The 25,199-nt window shown below is 42.4% G+C and overlaps 1 protein-coding gene across 1 annotated transcript in view; it reads left to right on the top strand.

Annotated features, from left to right (window-relative positions):
- ITGB3 (integrin subunit beta 3) overlaps nucleotides 1-25,199 on the top strand; it is a 100,737-nt gene that overhangs the window by 56,436 nt on the left and 19,102 nt on the right. The window contains exons 7-11 of the mRNA XM_083378261.1: nucleotides 7,095-7,190; nucleotides 7,467-7,556; nucleotides 10,344-10,478; nucleotides 18,393-18,822; nucleotides 22,106-22,334. Coding sequence (XP_083234387.1) covers nucleotides 7,095-7,190; nucleotides 7,467-7,556; nucleotides 10,344-10,478; nucleotides 18,393-18,822; nucleotides 22,106-22,334 — 980 coding nt within the window. The remainder of the gene's footprint in view (nucleotides 1-7,094; nucleotides 7,191-7,466; nucleotides 7,557-10,343; nucleotides 10,479-18,392; nucleotides 18,823-22,105; nucleotides 22,335-25,199) is intronic.

The raw sequence follows: 25,199 nt of genomic DNA, 5'->3' as shown, positions 1-25,199 counted from the left end.
CAAAGTACATGCTCCTTTAGCTTTTTTTCTCCCAGTGATGATAAAGAAAATTTGGCTTAGGGTGTTTTGGGCTTTCAGAAGGACAACAGCATTAGCGAAGGAGAGGAAGATGAAAAGAAAGATAGCATGAGAATGCAGAGTGTTTAGGTAGCTGAATTGACGGCAAGAAGGACGAGGGAGACGCGTCTTCATTCAACAGGTTTATTTTAGTCAGCCCGGACAAACAGAACAGGGAAAACATCCTTATATAGGTAGCTGTCAAACGGGACAGCAAATCCGCTGTGGGAATTCTTCTCGCCAAGGAAACGGGGCCAATGGGTCATCTGGTAGTTCAGAGTCTCCCCAGTGATAGCGCAAGCGTGTTAGCTGGGGATGGAATCCCGTCAGCTGGTTTTGGCGGGCGGCCGGCGCTTTGACAGCTAGCTGCCGTTAAAGCGCATGTGCCAGTTTTGACAGCTCGCGGCTGCCGCTGTGGGCTAGCCGCGGTTTGACAGCTCGTGTCTTAATGCGCATGCGCGGCGTTTGACAGCTGTCAAACGGCAGCGTGTACTTGTAGGCTGCGGGAGCGACTGCGCATGTGCTTACTTTTGACAGCTGTCAGTGCGGCCACGTAAAGCGGCCTATGACAGCTGTCATTATAGTTTTAAAATATGTTGCACCCCTTTCCCCCCCCCTTGAACTGAACAAGTAACTCGAATTAACTTCTAACTGGTGTTGGAACTTGTCGGCGAACTTCCGGCCCATTCAAAATCCGTCAAGTATGCTGGCGGCCTCTTCTGTCGAGTGGATCTGCGAGGTGAAGGTTTTTCTACTGTTGCGGGGGCCTCCTCGGGGGTGATGGGTGGGAGATCGGCAGGAGTAGGGATATCTTCTGGGTAAATGGTGCTGGGGGGTTCGGGATTTTCCGCCGCTGCTTCTGGCGTGGTGGTGTTGGGGGGTGACCTGGGTCGAAGCTGATCTGCATGTCTCCATAGTGTGAGTCCCCCGCCAACATTAATGGTGTAAGACAAGGGGCCGGTTTGATCGATAACTACCCCCTGGGTCCATTTATCCCTTCCCCCATAATTCCGGGCCCAGACATTTTGTCCCTGCGTGAATGTTTTGTGTGGCAGGTTGTTTGTTTTTTCTGCCGCTGGCCTGTCTGGGTGCAGTCTGTCAAGGCGAGTTACCAGCCGGCGACCCCATCTTAGTTCTGCTGGAGATTTCCCGGTGGTGGACACGGGGGTGGTGTGGTGTGCGAGGAGGAAGCGGGCGAGACGACGGTGCCAGTTTCCGACGACCAATCTGCGCAGGGAGTCTTTGGTGTTCTTCACCATGACCTCTGCGAGGCCATTACTGGACGGGTGGAACGGGGCCGATGTTGCGTGCCTAATACAGTTCCTCCTCTTGAAGATCTGGAAGTCACGGGAGGTAAATTGAGGTCCATTGTCAGTAATTATTACGTCTGGAAGACCATGGGTTGCAAAGACTCCCCTTAATGCTTGAATGGTGGCACTTGAGGTGGTGCTTGAAACCGGGAGAACCTCCAGCCATTTAGAGTAGCTATCTACAATAATCAAAAAGGTTTGACCCTGGAATGGTCCGGCAAAATCGAGGTGGATGCGGGACCAGGGGTTGGATGTGATTTCCCACTTGTGAACTGGGGCGTGGGGTGGGGCGGGTCTGGTTTGCTGGCAGAGATAGCAGCCGACTACATGCTGCTCAATGTCCTTGTCTAAGGATGGCCACCAAACATAACTGCGTGCCAGAGCCTTCATTTTAGAGATGCCTGGGTGGCCCTCATGGAGTGTTTGGAGAACCTTGGTTCTGTAGCATGGTGGGACTATCACTCTGCATCCCCAGAGGATGCAGCCTAAGTGGGTAGAAAGCTCGTGGCGTTTAGCAAAATATGGTTGGATGGGGGGGCAGGGGCAGGATGATTGCCATCCTGATGTGACCCATGAAAGTACCCTGCTGAGGGTGGGGTCCCTGCTTGTGGCGTGTGCGATGTCATTTGCTGTTACTGGGCATTCTGAGAGTTCTTGCATGGCCAGGACATGGCCGGCTGGGGCTGGGTCTGGGTCTATTTGAGGCAGTGGGAGCCTGCTGAGGCCGTCAGCGTGGGACATTTCCTTTCCTGGCTTGTAGACTAATTGATAGGAGTAAGCGGATAGAAATGTGGTCCTGCGAAGCATTCGCGGGGACAAAATTTGCGGGGTTTGGCGGTCCCATGTGAATATGCCCAGGAGAGGTTTGTGATCTGTATAGATTGTAAAAGGTCTGCCATAGAGGTAATCGTGGAATTTTTAAATTCCAGCTACTATGGCCAGGGCTTCCTTATCTATTTGCGCATAGTTGCGCTCGGGTTTTGAAAGGGTCCTGGAGTAATATGCAATTGGGGCTTGTGTGCCATCGTTGAGGGAGTGGCTGAGGACTGCCCCAATGCCATAAGGTGAAGCATCGCAGGCGATGCATAAGGGTTTAGTTTCGTTGTAATGCGATATGGTTGTATCGCTAGAGAGTAATTGTTTCAGCTGTTTAAAGCTGTCATTTTGAACTGAGGTCCACTGCCAGGGGGCTCCTTTATCTAAAAGCCTATGGAGTGGCTCCGCTATGGTGGCTTTTCCAGGCAAAAAGGAGTGGTAAAAGTTCAGGAGCCCTAGGAATGCCTGGAGCTCCATTTTATTTTTTTGGGGGGGTGCGGCTTGGATTGCTTGAATTTTTGCATTGGTGGGGTGAATGCCTTTGCTGTCTATTCTGTACCCCAGAAAATCTGTGGAGGGAACTCCTATTGAGCATTTTTCCCGTTTTAGTTTTAGCCCGGCTGCCCGGAACCTTGTAAGGACTTCGTGCAGCCTGGTTGCTAGTGAGTGGGTGGAGTCGCCCGCGATGAGAACGTCATCAAAGTACGGGCAGACTCCGGGGATGCCTTTGAGGGTTCGTTCCATGACTTCCTGGAATATTCCAGGTGCCACGGAGATGCCAAATTGGAGGCGGTTCACTTTGAACGCCCCCCTGTGCGTCACTATGGTTTGGGCATCTGCTGTTTCCCTGGTTACTGGGAGTTGCAGGAAAGCATGTGCTAGGTCCAATTTGGCAAAAATAGAGCCGGAGCCTATTTCCGAGAGAACATCCCTTACTGATGGGACTGGGTATGCATGGGGATTGAGTGCGCGGTTCAGGGTCGCTTTATAGTCCGCGCATATTCTCACCTCCCCATTGGGTTTGACAGGCGTCACGATGGGGGTTTCCCAAGTTCCGCTGTCAGTGGGTTCTAGGACTCCTAATTTGAGTAAGCGGTCTAGCTCTCTGTCTATTTTTTGTTTTAGGGCGAAAGGGACTTTTCTAGCTTTTATTCTGATTGGTCCTATCTCCGGTTTGAACTTGAGGTCGATGGGGGCTCCGTTGTATTTGCCCAGCGAGCCATCAAACACATCTGCAAAATTTTTGCAGATATTTTCTAGGGAATTGGTGTGGATACGGTTTGTCCCTTCGAGGCGAATGCCTAATGCCTCGAACCAGTCTAATCCGATGAGGCTGGTTCTGGGTTGTTTTGTTATTTGGGCTGTTAAGTGTCCTGAAAATTTTTTAAAATCGACCTTCAAGGTGGCTTGTCCCTTTAAGTCTATTTGCGCCCCTTGAAAATCTGCCAGTATGACCCTGGAGGGTTGGATGGGGATGCGGTGATTGGTTTTGCTAGCTATTCTCTGGAGGGTGTCCCCTGACAGGATGGAAACGGAGGATCCTGAGTCGACCTCCATTTCACAGGGGATTCCCTGGATTTTAACCCATGCTCTTACTTTGGCTCTGGGGATGTTGTTAGCGGGTGCTTTTGTTAGGGAAAATACGGACCCTACAACCCCCAAGGGAGGGCGGGGAGGGGCAGTCCTACCTGCGGGGATCTCGTCAAGGTCGTGGAGGGTCTCCCGGTTTAGGCTGCGACAAGCTGATCGGATGTGGCCGGTCTTGCTACAGCCGTGGCACTTCGCGTTCCTAAACCTGCAGGTAGCTCTGGCATGGCTTCCGCCACAGCTTGCACACTTCGCCCTGGTGTTGGTCGGCATTTTCTTCGTGTTGGGGGCTGTCTGACGGTCTTGGTTGCGGTTCCTTTCCCGGCCGGCGACCATCCGATTGAAGCGGGAGAGGATTGCATCGACCCCGGAGTTGGGCTCCGGGGGTCCTTGGTCAAGCTCCCTGGCTTGATGGACGGAGGTGCCCGAGTTTTCGCTGAACGTCTCGGTTTCGTTGCGATGGCTGTCCTCGTACGCCATTATCTCCAGAGTGAGCTCTGCGAGGTCCATTGTGGGCCTTGCCACAAGCTTCCTCTGCAGACGCACGTTTTGGAGACCGGCGATGACTTGATCGCGAATTCGGTCCTCCAGGTCGGGGAAATGGCACTTGCGGGCGGCGTGCCTGACGGCCGCGATGAAAGCGGTGGAGGTTTCACCTGGCTGCTGCTTCCGTTGAGCGAAGTAGAGTCGCCAATACAGCTCTGACCGCCTTGGCATGAAGTGTTTGCTGAGGCGGTCTGTGAGCTCGGCATACGGTATGGTGGCGACCGGGTCCGGGCTGCAAAGGCCAACACCGATGTCATATACCGCTGGTCCGCTAAGGCATAGGAGCGCGGCGGCCTTGTGGCGGTCCTCCGTGATTTTGTTCACGAGGAGGTACCCCTCGATCTGGCCCCAATGCGACTCCCATCCTTCGGGGTGCCGGACGTCAAACTCCCTCACGTGTCCTAGGTTTGCCATACTGGGTCCGCGGTACTTAGGGCACCAGGATGGTTTCCTTGTCCTGTCGGTGACTTAGCTAGTGACTTCAGCGATTGACCGGACAGCAACGCTCCAGGGCCGTGACTTCAGCTAGTACCGGGATCCCACCTTCGTCGCCAAGTGAATTGATGGCAAGAAGGACGAGGGAGACGCGTCTTCATTCAACAGGTTTATTTTAGTCAGCCCGGACAAACAGAACAGGGAAAACATGCCTTATATAGGTAGCTGTCAAACGGGACAGCAAATCCGCTGTGGGAATTCTTCCCGCCAAGGAAACGGGGCCAATGGGTCAGCTGGTAGTTCAGAGTCTCCCCAGTGATAGCGCAAGCGTGTTAGCTGGGGATGGAATCCCGTCAGCTGGTTTTGGTGGGCAGCCGGCGCTTTGACAGCTAGCTGCCGTTAAAGCGCATGCGCCAGTTTTGACAGCTCGCAGCTGCCGCTGTGGGCTAGCCGCGGTTTGACAGCTCGTGTCTTAATGCGCATGCGCGGCGTTTGACAGCTGTCAAACGGCTGCGTGTACTTGTAGGCCGCGGGAGCGACTGCGCATGTGCTTACTTTTGACAGCTGTCAGTGCGGCCACGTAAAGCGGCCTATGACAGCTGTCATTATAGTTTTAAAATATGTTGCAGTAGCCAGTGGGGCTCTGTAATTTGAAAGAAAAGGACATGTAAATCCCAGACTCTTCCCATTGCTTTTGGCCTTCTTAGATTTTCTGTACCAATAAAGGAGGATATTTGTAGCTTGGGTTTGAAATGAGGGGTCCTTGGTGCTGCCTGGATTTGTTTGTTTTCTTTGTTTCATTACCCAAACTAGGTAACATAATCAATGTTGGTAAAGAATGGGGTTTGCTCTCAGTTTATATTCTAGTGCAGGGGTAGGCAACCTTGGCTCTATTATGACTTGTTGACTTCAACTCCCAGATTTCCTGAGCCAGCTGTGCTGAGGGGAAAGGGAGAGGTTGCCAAGCTGAGCCATGCTGGCTCAGGAATTCTGGGAGCTGAAGTCCATGAATCATAAAAGAGCCAAGGTTGCCTACCCCTGTTCTAGTGGCTTGCTCTGCCAGAACAAAATTCATTAGTACATAATATAAATTGAGAGCAAACCCCACTCCTTACTATCACTGATGATGTTACATAATTTGGGGAATGAAATGTCTACAAGAAAACTATCAAGCTCAGACAGCACCCAAGACTCCTAGATTCTCTAATGAAAGTGAGATGCTGGTCCAGTGCTGGCCTAGGTTCTCAGCAAATTCTGAACAATGCTACAGTCTGAAGCTTTTTTCTGAAGTGTATATTGTGCACTGCACCCTCAGTGTAGGTACCCTGTAATTGAGACCAGATCATTCATTGTCCCATGAAGAAAGCAAGCTTTGCCCTAACTTTAACAATGTTCTCAAGAGCTGTAATTTCCCATTTGGAATAAATTGCATTTTTACACTAATTTGGAAGAAAGTAAAGGTGGTGTGCCTAAAAACAATGCTAGATGTAGTCTTATTTACAGTATGTTCTGTTCCTAGATACTCTGATGTGCTTTGTTGTTGTTAGTTGCGAAGTCGTGTCCGACCCATCGCGACCCTATGGACAACGTTCCTCCAGGCCTTCCTGTCCTCTACCATCTTCTGGAGTCCATTTAAGCTCACCCCTACTGCTTCAGTGACTCCATCCAGCCACCTCATTCTCTGTCGTCCCCTTCTTCTATTGCCCTCAATCTTTCCCAGCATTAGGCTCTTCTCCAGTGAGGCCTTCCTTCTCATTAGGTGGCCAAAGTATTTGAGTTTTAGCTTCAGGATCTGGCCTTCTAAAGAGCAGTCAGGGTTGATCTCCTCTAGGACTGACCAGTTTGATCGCCTTGCAGTCCAAGGGACTCGCAGGAGTCACTGAAGCGGTAGATGTGAGCTTAAATGGACTCTAGAAGATGGTAGAGGACAGGAAGGCCTGGAGGAACATTGTCCATAGGGTCGCGATGGGTCGGACACGACTTCGCAGCTAACAACAACAACAAGGGACTCGCAGGAGTCTTCTCCAGCACCATAGTTCAAAGGCTGATGTGCTTATAATATTGTAAAAGGCAATTGTAGATTGGAAAGAGGTCTTGAGATCTGGCTTTTTCATAGATAACATTTATGGGAATATCTTTAGCATGCTGGTAGGTTTACTGTAAATGTCTTGAAGATTTGGAAGAAAGATGAGATTCCAATGTTTTAATTAGGTACAGTACATAAAATAACTAGTAAGTGGCATATTTTTATGTTCGATCAATTATAAGCTATGATTTTTTTTTCCCTATGCAGTGATAGGCAAGCAGATTATTCATTTGCCTCTCTTGATTTTTCTTCCCAAGGATTATCCATCCCTTGGTCTGTTGACAGACAAACTCTCACAGAAAAACATTAACTTGATTTTTGCAGTGACTCAGAACATAGTTGGTCTCTACCAGGTAAGAAGCCACATGGTTCGACATTATGTATAGGGAATATTGTGGGACTGGAAAGTCGAAACAAAAAAAAGTTTGTCTAGATGTTGGGTTGCTGTTTCCCGTTTGGTGTTCTTTATTAGAAAAACAAATCAAAGAACTAAACCAGAGATATGAAGAGAGTAGTACTGGCTCTCTTTAAAAAAAATTAAAAATCAGACTGACGTAGAAAAACTGTATCCCAATTTTCTTAGCTTGTATTTGTCCATTTAAGGGAAATCTGTGCTGTTTTCTTTTCAGAACTACAGTGAGCTGCTCCCAGGCACTACCGTAGGGACCTTGTCAAAGGACTCAAGCAATGTTTTACAGCTCATTTTGGATTCCTATGGGGTGAGTCCATGAATAGGAATGTCTAAAAGTTTCACCAGGTTATTGTGAGAATTTGTATGACACTAAATGCAAAAGGTAACTTCTGTAGATACCAAAATATCAAACTGGTGGGGAGGGGGGGTGGTTAAAAAGAATGCCTATGGGGAAGGAGCACAACTATGTAACTGAAACCCTTCTTATTTAATGAGTATTATAATTGTGATATACATGAAAAAGAATGGCAACTTTGATCACATGATCACAGATACCATCTTGAATTTTTTGACCTTTTTGACATGTTATTAGCCATAACTAGGAATTTAAAGCAATAGCTTGTACTTCTCAGCCCACTGCTTGACTAACATTTGTCATGTACCAAAGATACAACATAGAGCTTTCTAATTTAGAGGATGAATGGAGGTGCAAATAGGGGGTTAATTTCTGAAAAACTCTAATAATTTTATTTGGAATTTAGTCATTTTTTTAAAAGAAAAACCAGATCAAATAATAGATAAATCACTGCACTTGGGGCTTGCTATTCTTTCTTTCTTTCTTTCTTTCTTTCTTTCTTTCTTTCTTTCTTTCTTTCTTTCTTTTTTCTTTCTTTCTTGCATTGTCCCCCATGCATTCTCTTCCTCTGTTCCTGAATTGTGGCCTTCTTAAATTTATTTGCTAAAACAAAATTATGTTACCAATATATCTACTGTGGACAATGAAGTCTTATTAAGGGCTTTGGGTTGTTTTCCTTCAACAAAACTTCTGGCATTGCTTTCTTTTGAGTATAGCAGCAGCTCTCATGGCTATTATTTAGGCTGATCTGAGTCTAAATATATAGTTGCAGTTAGCATAAAACCCTAGTTTCACATTAAAGCTTTCAAAGCAAAGCTGTCCTTTATATTTGTTATCTTTTCTATTAGCATTGAATCCATCTCTTGCTTTGGAGAGTGTCTTTTGAGTTCCTTTGGACTCCTGGCAACTGGCTGGCATGCCTATGCAGTTTTCGTGGCAAGATTTCAGAAGTGGTTTGTCATTGTCTTCTTCCTAGGTTGAGAGAAAGAGCGTGACTGGTACAAGCTCATCCAGCTGGCTTTGTGCCTATGGCAGGACTAGAACTCACATTTTCCTGAGTTCTAGCTGATGCTGTTTTTTCTTTGTTTGTTTTACATTGAGTGAATCAACTGAACTGTTTCTTTTAATAGTTAAGATTCCTATCCCTTAGTGGTCAGCTGACAGATACTTACAGAAAGTTACATTAGGAACTTTATGGCTGAGCAATCTGATCCTTGATTTCATAAGAACATAGAACTGGAAGGATCCATTTAGGTAATGAATCCAATCCCTACTTAGTACAGGAATTCAAAACATCCTGAGCAGATAACTAGCAATCTATTTCAATATATTCAGTGAAGAGCAGTCTAGCATGTCTTTGGATAATTGGTTCCATGCTAATGTTTTTATTGGTAGAAAGATTTTCCTTACATTCAGATATAATCTGTATCCCCAGTAATATAAATCTATTATTCATTGTTCTATGCTCTGAGCAGACTTTTCAACAGACTCTTCTTTGAAATCTTGTAAGGCCTTTGAAGAACGCTATCATATATATCCTCAGCCTTCTCTTCTCAAGGTCATATATCCCCATTTACTTCCGTCTCTCTTCATGAGACTTAGTTCTCAGACCCCTGACCATCCCTCAGTGCTTTTCACTGAATCCATTCTTGAGTTTGACTGAACCATAAGGCTCTGCTATAAGCCATGATGGCCACAAAATGATAACATGTGCGTCATGACATCACTAAGCAAAGGAAACAATAATGTGATTCTGTCAATCATGTTATTCCCTCTGACTGCTAATAGGTGTCATGCCATTGCATTATAACATGATACACATGTCATTTGGCTTTCCTTGCCCCATATGCTACCTATTCATCCCCCCCCCCCCCGTCTCAATCCCACTCCATCTACTCAGAATGCAATACTCTATTAAGGGTTTGATTGTCATAGGTTAAGGGAAAGCTATTGTCTCCTGTGATTTGGAAATACTCCTTCTGTTAATGAAGTCTTAAATTGCAGTTGCCTTTTTTTTTGCAGCAACGTTACACTGCTGACACATATTCAGTTTATAAACAACTTCTATTCCAAGATGTTTTTCACTGAACCAAAATAGTAATTGAGTAGTTCTGCCTTTTCTTTGCTATTTGTTAGCATTTTGCATTCTTTACTGAGCAGCTGTTGTACTAATTCTTTTCTTGTGAGTATATCAAAGAAGCTCTTTTTGTTATTCATAGCATCCTTTGCCAATATCCTGCTGAGCTTTAATCTCCTCAAGTCCATGTCTACAGTTCTGGGCCACTTAGATGCCCCTCTTGTTTTCCATTCTTTTACCATACCAGGATTTTTCTACTGTCCCCAGTATTTTTCTCACTGGACTTGTTACTGCCTTATTTTAGAAACTCCCATCCATATTTAATTGCTTTTCCCATTAGCTTTTCCTGCCGTGGAATGCTATTAATTTTTTCTTAGATTCAAGCTCAACTGAACCACTCTTCCTAACTGATCTACATTGACTCTAACTAATTTAGGTAGATTGAAGGAGATACTGGAACTATTATTATTATTATTATTATTATTATTATTATTATTATTATTATTATTATTATTATTATTATTATTATTATTATTATTATTTTAAAAAGTGAGTTGGAGCCTGAGAAATTTAAATTGGGAAGATTAGTTAGGTTTTTAGATGAGGTGCCACTCCACAACTGGATGGAGGCTGATTTTCTTTTTCTTCCTGTCCTTCCTCAGAAAATCCGTTCCAAAGTTGAACTAGAAGTCCGTAATCTCCCAGAGGAATTGTCCCTCTCATTTAATGCCACCTGCCTGAATAATGAAGTCATTCCTGGAGTTAAGTCTTGTGTTGGACTCAAAATCGGCGATACAGTAAGTTATGGGGGTTCCATATTAAGGCAAAAATAATCATAGAGAGTTGCAATTAAAGCTACAATTAATATGGTGGTTTCCCATCACTTTTAAAAGGAATGTCACATTCTACTACCAGTACAGCAAACATAAAAAGGTAAAGGTAAAGGTTCCCCCGCACATGCATGCTAGTCGTTTCCGACTCTAGGGGCCGGTGCTCATCTCCGTTTCAAAGCCAAAGAGCCAGCGCTTGTCCAAGGACGTCTGCGTGGTCATGTGGCCGGCATGACTAGATGCCAAAGGCGCATGGAACACTGTTACCTTCCCACCACAGTGGTCCCTATTTTTCTACTTGCATTTTTACGTGCTTTCGAACTGCTAGGTTGGCAGAAGCTGGGACGAGTAACAGGTGCTCACTCTGCTACACGGCACTCGGGATTCGACCCGCCAAACTGCCGACCTTCTGATCGACAAGCTCAGCGTCCTAACCCACTGAGCCACCGCGTCCCTTACAGCAAACATGCTATAGGGTTAAATACTAACTCCACAACAGCTTTCAGAAACATTTATTAAAAGCTTTGCTCCACGGTATTTTTTAAAGGAACTTTTCCTGAATAGAATATACATCTTTCCATTATCAAGCTGGGTTTTTGTCTCTATTTCCTGAGTCACCAATCTGAAAATTCATGTTTTTCTAGATGACTAGGCAGCAAATGTGTCACTATAATGTACTGCTATAACAAGAAGCACCATTTCAACTCTTGCAGTCACACAAAATAGACACAAGGAAGAAGCAAAAAATAGAAATAAGTGCCAAGGAATCATGGGTCAAAAAGATCTCAATTATAGGACAGTACTTTCTTTTATTACAATTAAAATAAACCTGTTTCCTTCTTTCTTTATGAACAACCTGTTTTTAAAGAACCAATAATACTTTGACATTTCTGAAGTTTTGCAAGAAGACCCACAAGGCAACTTTTTTAATTCAGAGATTTGAGAGGAGCACAATTAGACCCACAATATATTCATTTCTGGAAAAGTTGTATATAGAATGGACTTCGAATCTGGGCAATTTAAAACATACTTTCAATGTTTGTTTGTGCCTTCATCTCCTCTCCTTTACAGTCAAGGCAGCCTAAAGTAATATGTAGCTACTTTAGTTTTAAAGCAGTTTCTTTCTTCTCCTGACACAATTGTTATTGGAAAGAATGTAGGGTGTTTCATTGACAATGAGGCTGGTGATACGCCAATGTCCAACTGTGATCTGCCTAGCTCCTGTTGGCTACTTTAGGCTGCCTTCTATGCACTAGTAGTGCCCCTCATGGCCATTTTGGGCTTGGGCAGCCAAATAATCTATTTCCACAAAGACACTTGTCTCTGTAGTGATCAAAGCTAAAATGAATAAGCATTTGTTGTTTGAATGAACTATATGAATCTTAAATTCCTCGGCATGTTGTCTCCTCTTCCAAGGGTGAATGCACACTTTAAGAATCCAATCTCTTCCTGTTGGAGAGGTTGAATTATGCTAGAGAAAAGACATTCACTTGTGTCAGTAGCATCTTAGTTTCTCCTTCAGTATGTGGCTTTTGCCTTGGGACACCTGTGGGACACAAAGTGAGAGGAAAAGTTTGCTGTGGGCAGATAGTGAAGAGAAAATTCTTTTCTGCAAATTCAGCAATTCTGTACATTGTCTCTGTCTGAACTATGCTAGACAAAGATAGCAGTAGTAGAAAGTGGCTATAGCAGAAGAAAAGCCAAGATTTCATATTACCCAGCACATATTTATTCACTAATTTCTATAGATTGAACTGCGTAATGGGAATAAATGCAACATTATGTTCCCATTTGGATGTAGAGTGTAGAGCAGTCCTGTGGTGTGGACTTACCAGGTCACCTGGGAACAGTTTGATCCTGTTGTACCCAAGGAATTGGACAGGGTACTCAAGGCAGTAACCATGACCAACTGTGAACTAGATCCATGCCCCTTCCTGGCTGGTTCATGGTTACTTGGAAGGTGACATATGGCTGAGTCTTAACGATTGTTAATTAATTCTTGAGGGAGGGGTGTTGCCAGCAGTTTTTAATGCAGTTGTGGTGTGTCCTCTCTTTAAGAAGTTGTCACCTACCATCATAATAGGTGTTTTTCATTCAATCTCTCATCTTTCCCTCTTTTTAGAAAAAATAGTTGAGAAGGTGGAGGGTCTGCAGCTGCTGAGAATCCTGAATAAAATAAACTATCTGGACCCCTTTAAGTCAGGTTTCAGGCCCAGATATGGAACTAAAACAACATTGGTCATGGTTTTCGATTATCTCTGGCAGGAGCAGGATAGGGATCATGTGTCCATAGTTACTCTTTTTTACCTCTTTTATGCCATTAGTCATGGTATCTTTTGTAGTCAGTTTAGGGAACTAGCGGTATGGAGGCATAGTTTTCTGCTGGTTCATTTCCTTCCTCTAAGGCCAGTCCCAATCTTAGTTGGTCATGAGCAAGAGGTCTAGCTTTGTGGGATGCCACAAGGCTAAAGGTTCTCTCTGCTCTTGCTTAGCATCTACATGAAATTACTGGATGAGATCATCTATCACCAAGGGATGAATATCAACACTATGCAGATGATACCAGTTGTACATCCACATCTCAGGTGAATTGAATGGCATTATGGATGTTTTTTGCAGTGTCCAGAGGCTCTGGGAGTCTGGATGGGGGAGTTCTGGATGAGGAACAACTGACATCAATTGAATCCTGATAAGATAGAGTGGCTATGTGGGGCTGCTTCTCTGTATTTGACAGTTTACCATGTTTGGTCTTGGAAGGGGTTGTGCTGCCACATATGAAGCCAGTGAGTAATTTGGGGGTCCCTTAGAATTCACCATTGTACTCATGAATCCTGCTCAAGGAGCAGGTGGCAATCATGGCTTAGGAGGCCCTTCTCTCAGTCACTCATACCCTGATCATTTCCCACATGGGCTACTGCAAGATGTTCTACAATGGGACAGATAGTTGGAGAGTAGCTGGAAGTTGCAGCTGGCGCAGAATATGGCCACACTAGCAATTTTGCACACTCTGAAGATACCTTTGCTGGATGTGCTGCATTGGATGCCAGTTTGGTTCTGGGTCCAATTCAAAATATTGAATTTAAAGCCCTTCATGGCGTGGAACCAGACTACCTGAGAAACTGTGCTGTTCCAATTACATTAATCCATCTCACCCAGTCAGGCAGGGAAGGTATGTATGGACAGTGCTGGTTAAAGAATTTCCATTGGCGCTTCTGGTTCTGGACTTTTGGTGCTCCCAGACGCACGAAGGAATCGCTCCTCATGTCACCTGGATTTCTCCATTGGGGGCCCCTTGTAAAGGGGTCAAAAGTCACCCTGGAGGGGCGATAAGTGGGGGAGAGGTCTCTCCAGTTGCTGGTAGAAGGACAGCAGCCCTCCTGTTGGCTTGGAGCTACTCTCTGAACCGAAGAAGAAAAGATCGGTCACTTCCATGGCCCATCATTTAGCCGTTCCCTGCTGAAGCCAAAAGCACAACAAAGCACTTGAAAGCAGTTGAAATCTGGGTGAGAATTGCCTTCTTGTTTTCCTAATTATCTACTTTCCCTGTCAAAAGCTTCTTGAATTTGCTTCCCACTGTGAGGAGACAGGGAAGGGATTTTTCCCCCACCCTCCTTTGTCTACATTGGGAGATAAAAAAAAGCCTTCTACTAAATTATACTGATTTATTGGACTTACTGCCTTTCTACTTTTGGTCCAAAGTTCCTATATTTACAGAAATGGACTATTCTACCTATTAGTCTAAAAAAGGGGACAAAAAAAGAAATAAATAAAAAGATACTGTCTGAAAAGGTTGAAGTATTCTGGAGACATCTAGTGAATACTATTGGCAAACAAGCTTGCTTACATTTTGGACTGACCTTGGCATTAAGATAAAAACCTGAAACAGCTGGAGATAAATTTGGCTTAGACTTGTGGAGGTGGACACTTACTGATTTTTGTTTGAAACATAGCCTCCACCAAGGACTATCTATAATTATTACAAAATGGAGAAGGATCAGCCACAAACCTTGCTTGATTATAACCTCATACTTGAAACAATCTACAGAGTCACTGGGATGTCTATCTCCAGATTTAATAATTTACATGCCAACCTTAAGTCACAAATTGAAAACCAGACTGCAACTAAAGAATTTATACTTCAGAATATAACAAAATTGGAAGATATTACTATTGAGACAGAGGAAATATAAGCAACAACTATCCAAAGAACCGACAACTCTAAAAGTACAAGGAACTATCACTATGGCAAATAACCTTAAGGACCAACAACAAACTATGGGAAAACTCAATACTCAACTTTTGACTCCATCAAAAGAGCCTATAACTTTAGAAGTACACTATGTACAAGATAGTGATGCTAACATAGAGGACGTGGAAGATCAACAAAGACAGTTTCCTGAAAGCCTGGCTAGCCAAGCATTAATTACAAAATTGGATAAGACTCTACTTAAAGCAGATGAACCCAGATGGAAGAGGAATCCAGACTGAACTGAAGATAAAATTTTTAGAGCAAATACAGAGACTAGAACTAACAGGGCAATAACATAATGATTACAAATGGTTTGGTTTTTGTGGATCACTGATGGCTAGATGGCCTCCTTCAATTCAAATAATATGTATTGGAGCGAGGGGAGACCTATCTGGCAATTCAAAGGCCTTGGTCTGGAAACCTGATTAGCAAAAAAAAAGAAACCCAAAGTTAGATTTAAAAAGTGAGTTCTTAGAGAACCATTAAAGGTTATCCTTTTAGTAATCAGTGATCTATTAGGATCTAAAATAGAAAATGTTTATGAGATAGAACTAGAACGTGTTTATGTATCTATTGGGCTTATTTTAGACATTATAATTTGTGCACTGACATAATGGAAATTTGGTTTATAGACATTTGATTATTCTATTTAAGAATTAAGAATTAGCTAAAATTTAAAACAGAATCTGGTTGTGTATAAATAGTTGTAATTGATAAACATAGGCTGTGGTCCTGTCAGTAATGTGTGATGTATTAGGATGTGAAACAGATGATGTTTATTAGATAGAACATAGCTACTCAGCCACTACGTACATGTTAGATGGCCACAGGATTGGAAAAGATCAGTTTACATTCCAATTCCAAAGAAAGGCAGTGCCAAAGAATGTTCAGACTATCGCACCATTGCACTCATTTCTCATGCTAGTAAATTTATGCTTAAAATCCTACAAGCTAGACTCCAGCAGTATGTGGATCGAGAATTACCAGAAGTACAGGCAGGATTTCGAAGAGGCAGAGGAACTAGAGATCAAATTGCTAACATACGCTGGATCATGGAGAAAGCTAGAGAGTTCCAGAAAAACATCTACTTCTGCTTCATTGACTATGCTAAAGCCTTTGATTGTGTGGATCATAACAAACTGTGGCAAGTTCTTAAAGAGATGGGCGTACCGGACCATCTTATTTGACTCTTGAGAAACCTATATGCGGGCCAAGAAGCAACAGTGAGAACTGGACACGGAACCACTGATTGGTTCAAAATTGGGAAAGGAGTCCGGCAAGGCTGTATACTGTCGCCCTGCCTATTTAACTTATATGCAGAGCACATCATGAGAAAGGCAGGGCTAGATGAATCAAAAGTTGGAATTAAGATTGCTGGAAGAAATATCAACAACCTAAGGAATGCAGATGATACCACTCTAATGGCAGAAAGTGAAGAAGAATTAAAGAGCCTCTTGTTGCGAGTGAAGAAGGAGAGTGCAAAAGTTGGGTTGAAACTTAACATTAAGAAAACCAAGATCATGGCATCTGGACCTCTCAATTCCTGGCAAATAGATGGGGAAGAATTGGAGGTAGTGACAGATTTTATTTTCCTGGGCTCCAAGATCACTGCAGATGGGGACTGTAGCCAAGAAATTAAAAGAAACTTGCTCCTTGGGAGGAAAGCCTTGGTAAATCTAGACAGCACACTAAAAAGCAGAGACATCACCCTGTCAACAAAAGTGCATATAGTCAAGGCTATGGTCTTCCCAGTTGCAATGTATGGCAGTGAAAGCTGGACGATAAAAAAGGCTGAGTGCCAAAGAATTGAAGCCTTTGAACTATGGTGCTGGAGAAGACTCCTGCGAGTTCCTTGGACTGCAAGGCGATCAAACCGGTCAGTCCTAGAGGAGATCAACCCTGACTGCTCTTTAGAAGGCCAGGTCCTGAAGCTAAAACTCAAATACTTTGGTCACCTAATGAGAAGGAAGGACTCACTGGAGAAGAGCCATGTTAGATGCTATAGTTTTTGCTGTAATGAAATAAGGGAAATTTGGGTTGTGAATATTATTTGGGATGATAAAGGCTAAATTTGAATAATATAATTAAAATTAAAATTAGGTAAACTTTAATAACAGGACATAGATATATTTCAATAAAACTGAATTGACAAATTTTTCAACTGACCATGCTATTTCTAGAAATTTACTAGTTTAAACTGGTTGTATGAAATGTTAAGGGAAATTGAGAAGGATGTTTTGATAATATAACCTGAATTATGTACTGAAAACTCTGTTACTGAAACTCTGATTACCCAGTCAACATGATGCTTTCTAAATATGTAGATTTTAACTGAAAAACCAATAAAACTTGTTTTAAAGAAAAAGAATTGGCAACATCTAAGAAGAAAGTGTTCTCTGCTGCTGCCCCCAGCTCTTGGCCTTCTGAAAGGCTCCTGAAACCTGGCTCTTTTGATTGGCCTGGGCCTCCAATGAGGGAATTCCATACTGGAGGTGGCTAGCGGATTAAGAAAAAGATTCATCTCTATCCCATTGTATACTGGTTCCTACATTAGCTAATTTTTGTTCATTTAAAACTTAATATTCAACATTTTAATGTTTGTATCACATTGTAAACTACCTAGAATGGCTTGATAGTGAGATGGGCAGTAAATACATTTAATTAATTAATATCTTGCTCCCAGAAATGAGGTTGGCCCCCACTCTTTTGGCATACTGAAAGAGACAGAATTGGCTCTGTCAATCAGTGCAAGGATTAAAGAATAGCAGGTAAATTTGGGGTTGGTTGCAAGCCTAAGGATACTCCCTCCACCTTTTAGATTGCCTTTTAAACTTTGTTTTTATTTTGTTCTTTACTTGGTTTTAATACCGCTTTTAATTATGTCACTTTTAATTGGTTTATGGTTTGTATTTGTAAACAACCCAGAGACACTTGGATAATGAGATGGGTGGTGTCTAAATTTACAAAATAAAATAAATCAGTGCTTATTACAGGAATAGAAATATTTAATGGGGGTTTTATGTTAGTTTTTTGCTCTCCACTACATAACCCTTTACTAAAGCCAGTTTCCTCATTATCTCAGCCCAGCTTGTTTATGATCTTGGAGATCAACTTAGGGGGGAAAATGAAAAAGAAATTGAAAATGATTTGAGGAAAATGAACAACAGTTGAACATTTTTCTTCCATCTACAAATTTCCCCCCTGAAATTAATGATTATATCTCTCCCTTTTTATTATTACTAGGTTAATTAAAGACAAACCTGTGAAGATATCCATATAGTTTTCTTTGCAATAATGTGGAATTGTTTCTTGAGGATTTGTTGTTGTTTCTAAACTTTACTGTATAGCCTGCAGCCCTAGATTTCTTAGTGGTCTCTCATTAAAATACTGTGCAGGTTTAACCCTGCACAGATAATCCAAACTGATACATACTATTGCCTGCTGCAGGTACATCGGCATTACAAGGAAACTATCCCCATGCTGATTTTGCAACCAGTAAATCTACCAAACAGTTATACATTATTCTGATTGGTTTTTCTCTCTCTTTCTCTATGTATGCATCTAAACTGAATGTGACATATTTCGGATATTTCTTTAACCTGAGCAATTCTTCCTCTTAACTCTCTTTCCAGGTGAGCTTCAGTGTGGAAGCAAAGGTCCGCGGTTGTCCAAAGAACCAGCAGACCTCTTTCACCATTAAGCCAGTAGGCTTTGAAGACAGCCTGACTGTCTTGTTGAACTTCGACTGTGACTGTGTTTGCCAGAAGGATGCTGATCCTTACAGCAATAAATGTAACAATGGGAATGGCACTTTTGAATGTGGAGTTTGCCGTTGCTACCCAGGCCGGCTAGGTTCCCAGTGCGAGTGCTCTGAGGAAGAATATGGCCCCTCCCACCAAGACAATTGCAGCCCAGGTCAGGGACAACCCCTTTGCAGCCAGCGGGGAGAATGCATCTGTGGCCAATGTGTTTGCTACACCAGTGACTTTGGCAAGATATCAGGCAAATACTGTGAATGCGATGACTTCTCCTGTGTTCGCTACAAAGGAGAATTATGCTCAGGTGAGTGGTATCAGCCAGAGGGAGTGAGATGGCCTTCTAAGAGCTGTACATACCTGCAAAGAAGAATGATTATTTCAGGGAATGCAACTCCCCTTTCTGTCTCCATTCTTTAAAAAAACCTGGAATGTTTAAAAACAACAACAACAATAACAACAACAACAATAATTATTATTATTATTATTATTATTATTATTATTATTAATAATAATAATAATAATAATAATAATAATAATAATAATAATAATATGACAATATAATCTTTAAATATAATAATTTATCTTTAAAGATAAGATAGCATAAAGGGGAAAAATATTACACCTTTCCAATACATAGGCACTTACATTTTTATTAAGGAACAGCAATCTCTCACAGCATCCTCAGCAGCTAATATAACCAATTCATAACAACTGCTGAGAGGGATAATTCAGCAACATTTGGAGCACTAAAGTGCTTCATTTCTGGGGTATATTTCAGGTGTTTTATGGCATAATCATATGTGGTTTAAAAAATAAGGGAAGGTGCTATCTTGTTATTTCTCTATTTTTGTCTAGGCTGTGAGTCAGTGCAGGAGTGTAAATATATCACAGATTATTCATTCTCCTTCTGGCTAAAGGTTAACTCATATATTTAATTACCATTGGAATTGCAAACATACAGATGCAAAGTTATTTATGTTTGCCAGAGCAAGTTGGAATAACTATAAACATGTATAATTTGTCAAGCTTGTGCTTTACTAAAACTGCTGGAGCAAGAACTGAAAAATCTGTTCTTTAGGAAAGAATTAAATCACAACTGTGGTATAGTAAGCAATAAGCATTTGTATTTGCATGCCTCCAAAAGCAAGCTAAAACTTGCTGCTTAGGAAAAAGAATAGTTAAACACTTTCCTACAATATAACCATTAACCATTAACTTGAGTCCAAATAGGACTCAATTCACTTTCATGAAAGAGGAGAAAAGTTTTAGGAGCAGCTATCTGTAAGGACCTCATGACTGCTGTGTGTGTGTGACTCAGTATTAAAGGAAACAATTGCTGTGATTTGATTATGAGAAGTGGAGGAATTGTACTTGCTTGTGTCTAGAACAACAACTGATTCAATTCCAGGGAAATTTCTGTACGTGCTACAAAATACAACTATTGTGCAATGTGGGATGTCAGGATGTTCCTCAAACATTGATAAAACAAGCTAGCCAGGTACTCATCACACAACTGAATCACTGTGTTTTTTCTTAAAAAAAACTTATTGTACTGCTATTGTTCTGTTCAGTGGCCACCAGGATAGTTAGAATTAATCTGGATTGCAATCTTCTCATTTGGCCTAATTTTCCACTTGAGAAACACAGATGTGGCTGCTTCTGCTTAATAATAAACAGCCAGGACGCAACTAGAGGGCACAGTTTTGTACACAGTAATTTCAGGATTTCAACTTGGTACTATAAGGGGAAGGAAGGTAGTTGCTTTTCTCGAGATCTCTTTGTGCAACCATTTCTAACTTGCTCTGACAAAGATGCTAAAGGGCACTAGTTGTCATAGAAATATGATTAAAAAATGAATGTGGGGTTCTTAATGCTCTCAGAACTTGTTTGTTTTCCTGCAAACATTTCATTACCCAACTAGATAACATCACCAGTACTAGTAGGAAGTGGAATCTGCTCAAAAGTGAATGTGTATTCTGAATAGTTTTGCCATATCCCTTACTGGCCCTGCTGTTACTGTATACTTCTAAGAGTAACCTGACATCCAGATGAAGATGTTCTTCAACAAGGAATTGGAAAGATTTCCCTACCATATTACATTTCTTTGTGACATGGGACTTTAATTAATGTTGTGTATGAGATGAGATGGCTTGCAAATTAATTCTGAGATGTGGAGTTTAGCATGAAGATCCAAAATCTAATCGGACATCTGTAATTGTTCCAAGAACCATTTATTTTTTTGTTGTTCTACTTACTCCAACCGTCCCCTTCAATACCCTTTGATGAAGCCATTACATGTTTTTTCCAGACAAGTAATTATTTCTTAGCCATGTGACAAATTCACAAACTGTTTCCTAATATTGTATATATTTTCCTGGTATTGCTAGAGATTTTGTTCCAGCCAGCTAGCTCCTCATGCAGCTCATCACCCACATGATTCACTGGAATTTCTCATCAACTAGTCTTCATTATCATTCATCCTCTGCAAAGGGGACTGCTGTCTGTCTGTCTATTTGTCTATATGTCTCTCCCTCCCTCCCCTCTGTTCATGAATTTGTATTAGAAGGTAGGTCAATACTATAGAAAAATACATCTGCTGGTTATTTCCATGGCAGCTTTTTTGAGGCCACTAAGCTTTTCTCTCATAAGGCAACAATCATCAGATTCTAATGACTTCACTGCTCCAGTAGTTTCAAGGGTCAGTGCACATCTGAACAAAGTGTATGCAAGGACAAGTCCTAGTTATTTGGCTACATTGAAGTAAAGTATTAAGAGCAGAAACTTTGTTGCCTTTAGCTTTCCTTATCCTAGAACAGTGTGCTGGCTGATGAATTCTGGGATCTGAAGTCTGCACATTTTAAAATTGCTGAGGAAGTTATGAAACACTGTTCTAGAGACACCATCTGCGCTATCTACAATGGTTAAATTAACAATTACATTTCAACCTTTCTGGGATGGTATCAGAACTGTTAAAAGAAGTGATCTTATTGTATCATTACAGATGTTTTGGTGAGTAGAAGTTGGCAGTCATATTTTGTGGTCTGGTGAGTCTCCAATGAGGTCTCCCCTATAAATTTGAGAATCTGACTTTTGAGCCTTTTTGAATTTTTAATTAATTGTGCATATATACATACAGTATGACTCTGATGTAACTATATGCATAAAATGAAGAGGAGTTGGTGAAATACCAGAAATCTTTCTCCAGATCCCTGGGGAAACTTGTTCGGTCCTGCTTGGAATGTCTGAAGGGAATTCCCACAGGCTTTGAAGCCAATCTTTGGAAGAAGCCTTGAGTTCTTTGGAGAAAATGGGGAGAAATCGCCTATAATAAAGTAATACAAAGTATGAAAACTTTCTGGTTATTAACATTTGAATGACAAAAGGGGATCAGAAAATAAGAACCACTTCCCTAAAATCAGCCAGTGATCTCCAGAAAATATGTTACCCTGTTTAACCTTTGTATTTGTTTTCCATGTGTTTGGCGAGAGAGATTGAGAAGGTAGAAGGGGACTGGCTCCTTTAATGCTAAAATTGACATCTTAGCATTAAAAATAAAGACCTATTTTCTTACAATTGTTTGCCTGTAGGACACGGGAAATGCATCTGTGGGGACTGTGCCTGCAACCCTGACTGGACTGGAACGTATTGTAACTGTACAACTCGGACAGACACCTGCATGTCCAGCAATGGGCTGGTGTGCAGCGGGCAAGGCCGAGGATACTGTGCCTGTGGGAAATGTGTCTGTACTCAGCCTGGCTCTTTTGGAGATACCTGTGAGAAGTGCCCAACCTGCCCTGATGCCTGCACCATCAAAAAGTGAGTGCCAAATTCCTCTTTGGTTTCATGAGAAAGAAGCCAGTTCTTGGGGGATCTGAGCCTTAGGATCTACTTCCACTCCTGAATCTTGGGTTAATTATTCATAATCCTCAGTAAATGGTACCTGCATTCCTCTTCACTTTTTCCCCCCTCTCCACTGACAGTTCAAAATCAGGAAGGGAGAAATCCAGTGGCAGTGATATAATAAATGATGATGCATGGCCAGCAAAATTCCTTGAAATTCAAATTTTCACATGTCCTATAGCTGCAAAGTCCTAAATATTATGCATTGTCTGATGAGATGTGGGTTACAAGCCTGTTTCTTATTTTAGTGTGTGTGCTGCTGAAGTGAGCACAGAAAACTTCTTTCTGATCTTTTAGCAATAATTCTTTCCAGAATCAGGAACAGTGATGCACCCACGGGTTAGTAATATCAGCATTTAATAAGATCAAGTACCTTCCTAGGATAACCGTTATAAGTTAAAATGGCAGTTAATAGACCTCTTTGAAGATTGTGTCTGATTTTCAAGGATATACTGTATTGACACATGGAATCTGTAGCATCTTGGTGCTTTTGTCAAAATGAGGAAAGCAATGTTGAACAGTTAGGCTGCAAGTCAAACCTTATCATACATAGATGCAAACATGTGTGCAAAAAAACCCAAACACTGGCTTTGCATTGCAATGATGCAATACCGCTTTCATTCTGTACCTCTTCTTCTTCCTTTAAATGTGGCAATAGTGAGCTGTAGGTTAAATGCAAAATAGCAAGTTGTGGAGACTTTCAACTTTTTCCATAAGGTGACTGAGCAAATAAAATGAATTCCTGTCATCATCTCCAAAATCTGCATTTAAGGAAACTGTGGTGCTCTAGAATATTTGTCAAAAATTGGAGAACAAGGTGCTGATTAATGATGTATCAATTTGCCCTAAAACTGACCTGTTCTGCTAAAAGATTGTGTTTACACCTCTCCCTAAATTTGACATACGAGTGCCTGGGATGAAGCTCGCTGCCTATACTTGACAGGCCAATGGGAATAAAATCTGTAGGGTCATCCCTTAGATCTTTTTAAAACAATGACTGCTATTTCCAAATCATCAGGGATCTGGCCATGCTTGTGAATGTCAATATTTGTGAAAAGCAAGGACAAATTGGAGTGCACTTTGTGAATTGTGTTTTATCTGCTCAAATCGGGTTAGATCATATCCCAGGAGCCTTCCAAAGTCTTAACAATCTTAATTAAATTCCTAGCCTGTGATGACATTACTAGTGGCCACTCAGGTAAGTTGTCTAAATCCTACCAGGAACATTCATAAGTCAGTATCTCCTCCTTGTAGAATTAACTGAAATGTCTTCCTCAAGTTTCTGGTAATATAATTTGATATTAAATTTGTTTGCCACCCATCTCACTGTAAAATGACTATATAACAATGAAACTGTCTTTGTCACCCATAACCCAGATTTTCTATAGTGAAGTACTAAAATAGGGCTGGGAATTTTGTCTGACTGTCTGAAAAAGTTCTGTGCCAATTGTGTTTCATAGTATTTCTTTCCTAGCAGTGAAGCAATTTTTTAAATAGCTTTTTGTTTTACTTAAGAAGATTCTGAGCAGGTAGTACGTTATCCTTGTGTTCTTTCCACATGCCTAACAAGCTATGATGACCATATTTTCTTGGCAAAAAATAAAGGGGGGAAAAATGAAAAGGGGGCAAATCTCAAAGAATCAAAATTTTAAACTGTTTCTTTATAATTAAGTTTAGGTTTATTATATTTGTATACCGCCCTTCTCCCGAAGGACTCAGGGCGGTGAACAGGGCACATATAAAATACAAAGTACAAAAGTTAAAAGAGAATTAAATATTAGCCCGAGCTAAAACAATAAATAATAGTATTAAAAACCGCAATAAAAATCCCAACACATCCCCCATCAGGCCAGGCCGGCTTGTTCAAATAAATAGGTCTTCAGATCGCGTCGGAAGGAGAGAAGGTCAGGCGCCGTCCGGAGCTCAACTGGCAACTGATTCCATAAGTCCGGGGCACCCACAGAGAAGTCCCTCCCCCTGGGGCCACCAGATGACATTCTCTGACCGGTGGCACCCTGAGGAGGCCCTCTCTGTGGGAGCGCACAGGGTGGAGGGAAGGTGACGCCGGCAGCAGGTGATCCCCGAGGTACTCCGGACCCATGCCATGTAGGGCCTTGAAAACCATTACCAAAACCTTGAATCTCACTCGGAAGACAACTGGTAGCCCATGCAGCTCGCGGAGAAGAGGTGTAACATGGGAGTATCAGGAGACTCCCAAGACAACTCTCGCAGCTGCATTCTGTACCAGTTGGAGCCTCCGAGTGGTCTTCAAGGGAAGCCCCATGTAGAGAGCGTTGCAGTAGTCCAGATGAGAGGTCACGAGCGCATGAGTGACCGTACACAGGGCATCCCGGTCTAGATAGGGCCGCAACTGGTGCACCAGGTGAACCTGGGCGAAGGCCCCCCTAGTCACCGCCACTATATAGTCTTCCAAAGTAAGCTGCGAATCTAGGAGGACTCCCAAGTTGCGAGCCCTATCTACGGGGGGTAGTAACTCACCCCCCATGGAAAGAGGTAGAATATTCTGAATATCCCGGGATGCCGGTATGCACAGCCACTGAGTCTTGTCGGGGTTGAGTTGAAGTCTGTTCCTCCCCATCCAGACCCGAACCACTTCCAGGCAACGGGACATCACGTCGAGGGCATCACTGGGGTGGTTTGGGGTCAAAATGAAAAGCTGGGTATCATCAGCATACTGATGATACCCAACTCCAAAACCACGAATGATCTCACCCAGCGGTTTCATGTAGATGTTGAACAGGAGAGGCGAGAGGACCGACC

The sequence above is a fragment of the Vipera ursinii genome (genome assembly GCF_947247035.1).
Source record: "Vipera ursinii genome assembly, chromosome: Z".
In the NCBI taxonomy this organism is placed as follows: Eukaryota; Metazoa; Chordata; class Lepidosauria; order Squamata; family Viperidae; genus Vipera; species Vipera ursinii.
Note: the sequence above shows the minus strand (reverse complement) of the source record. Positions and strands in the feature narration are given on the sequence as shown.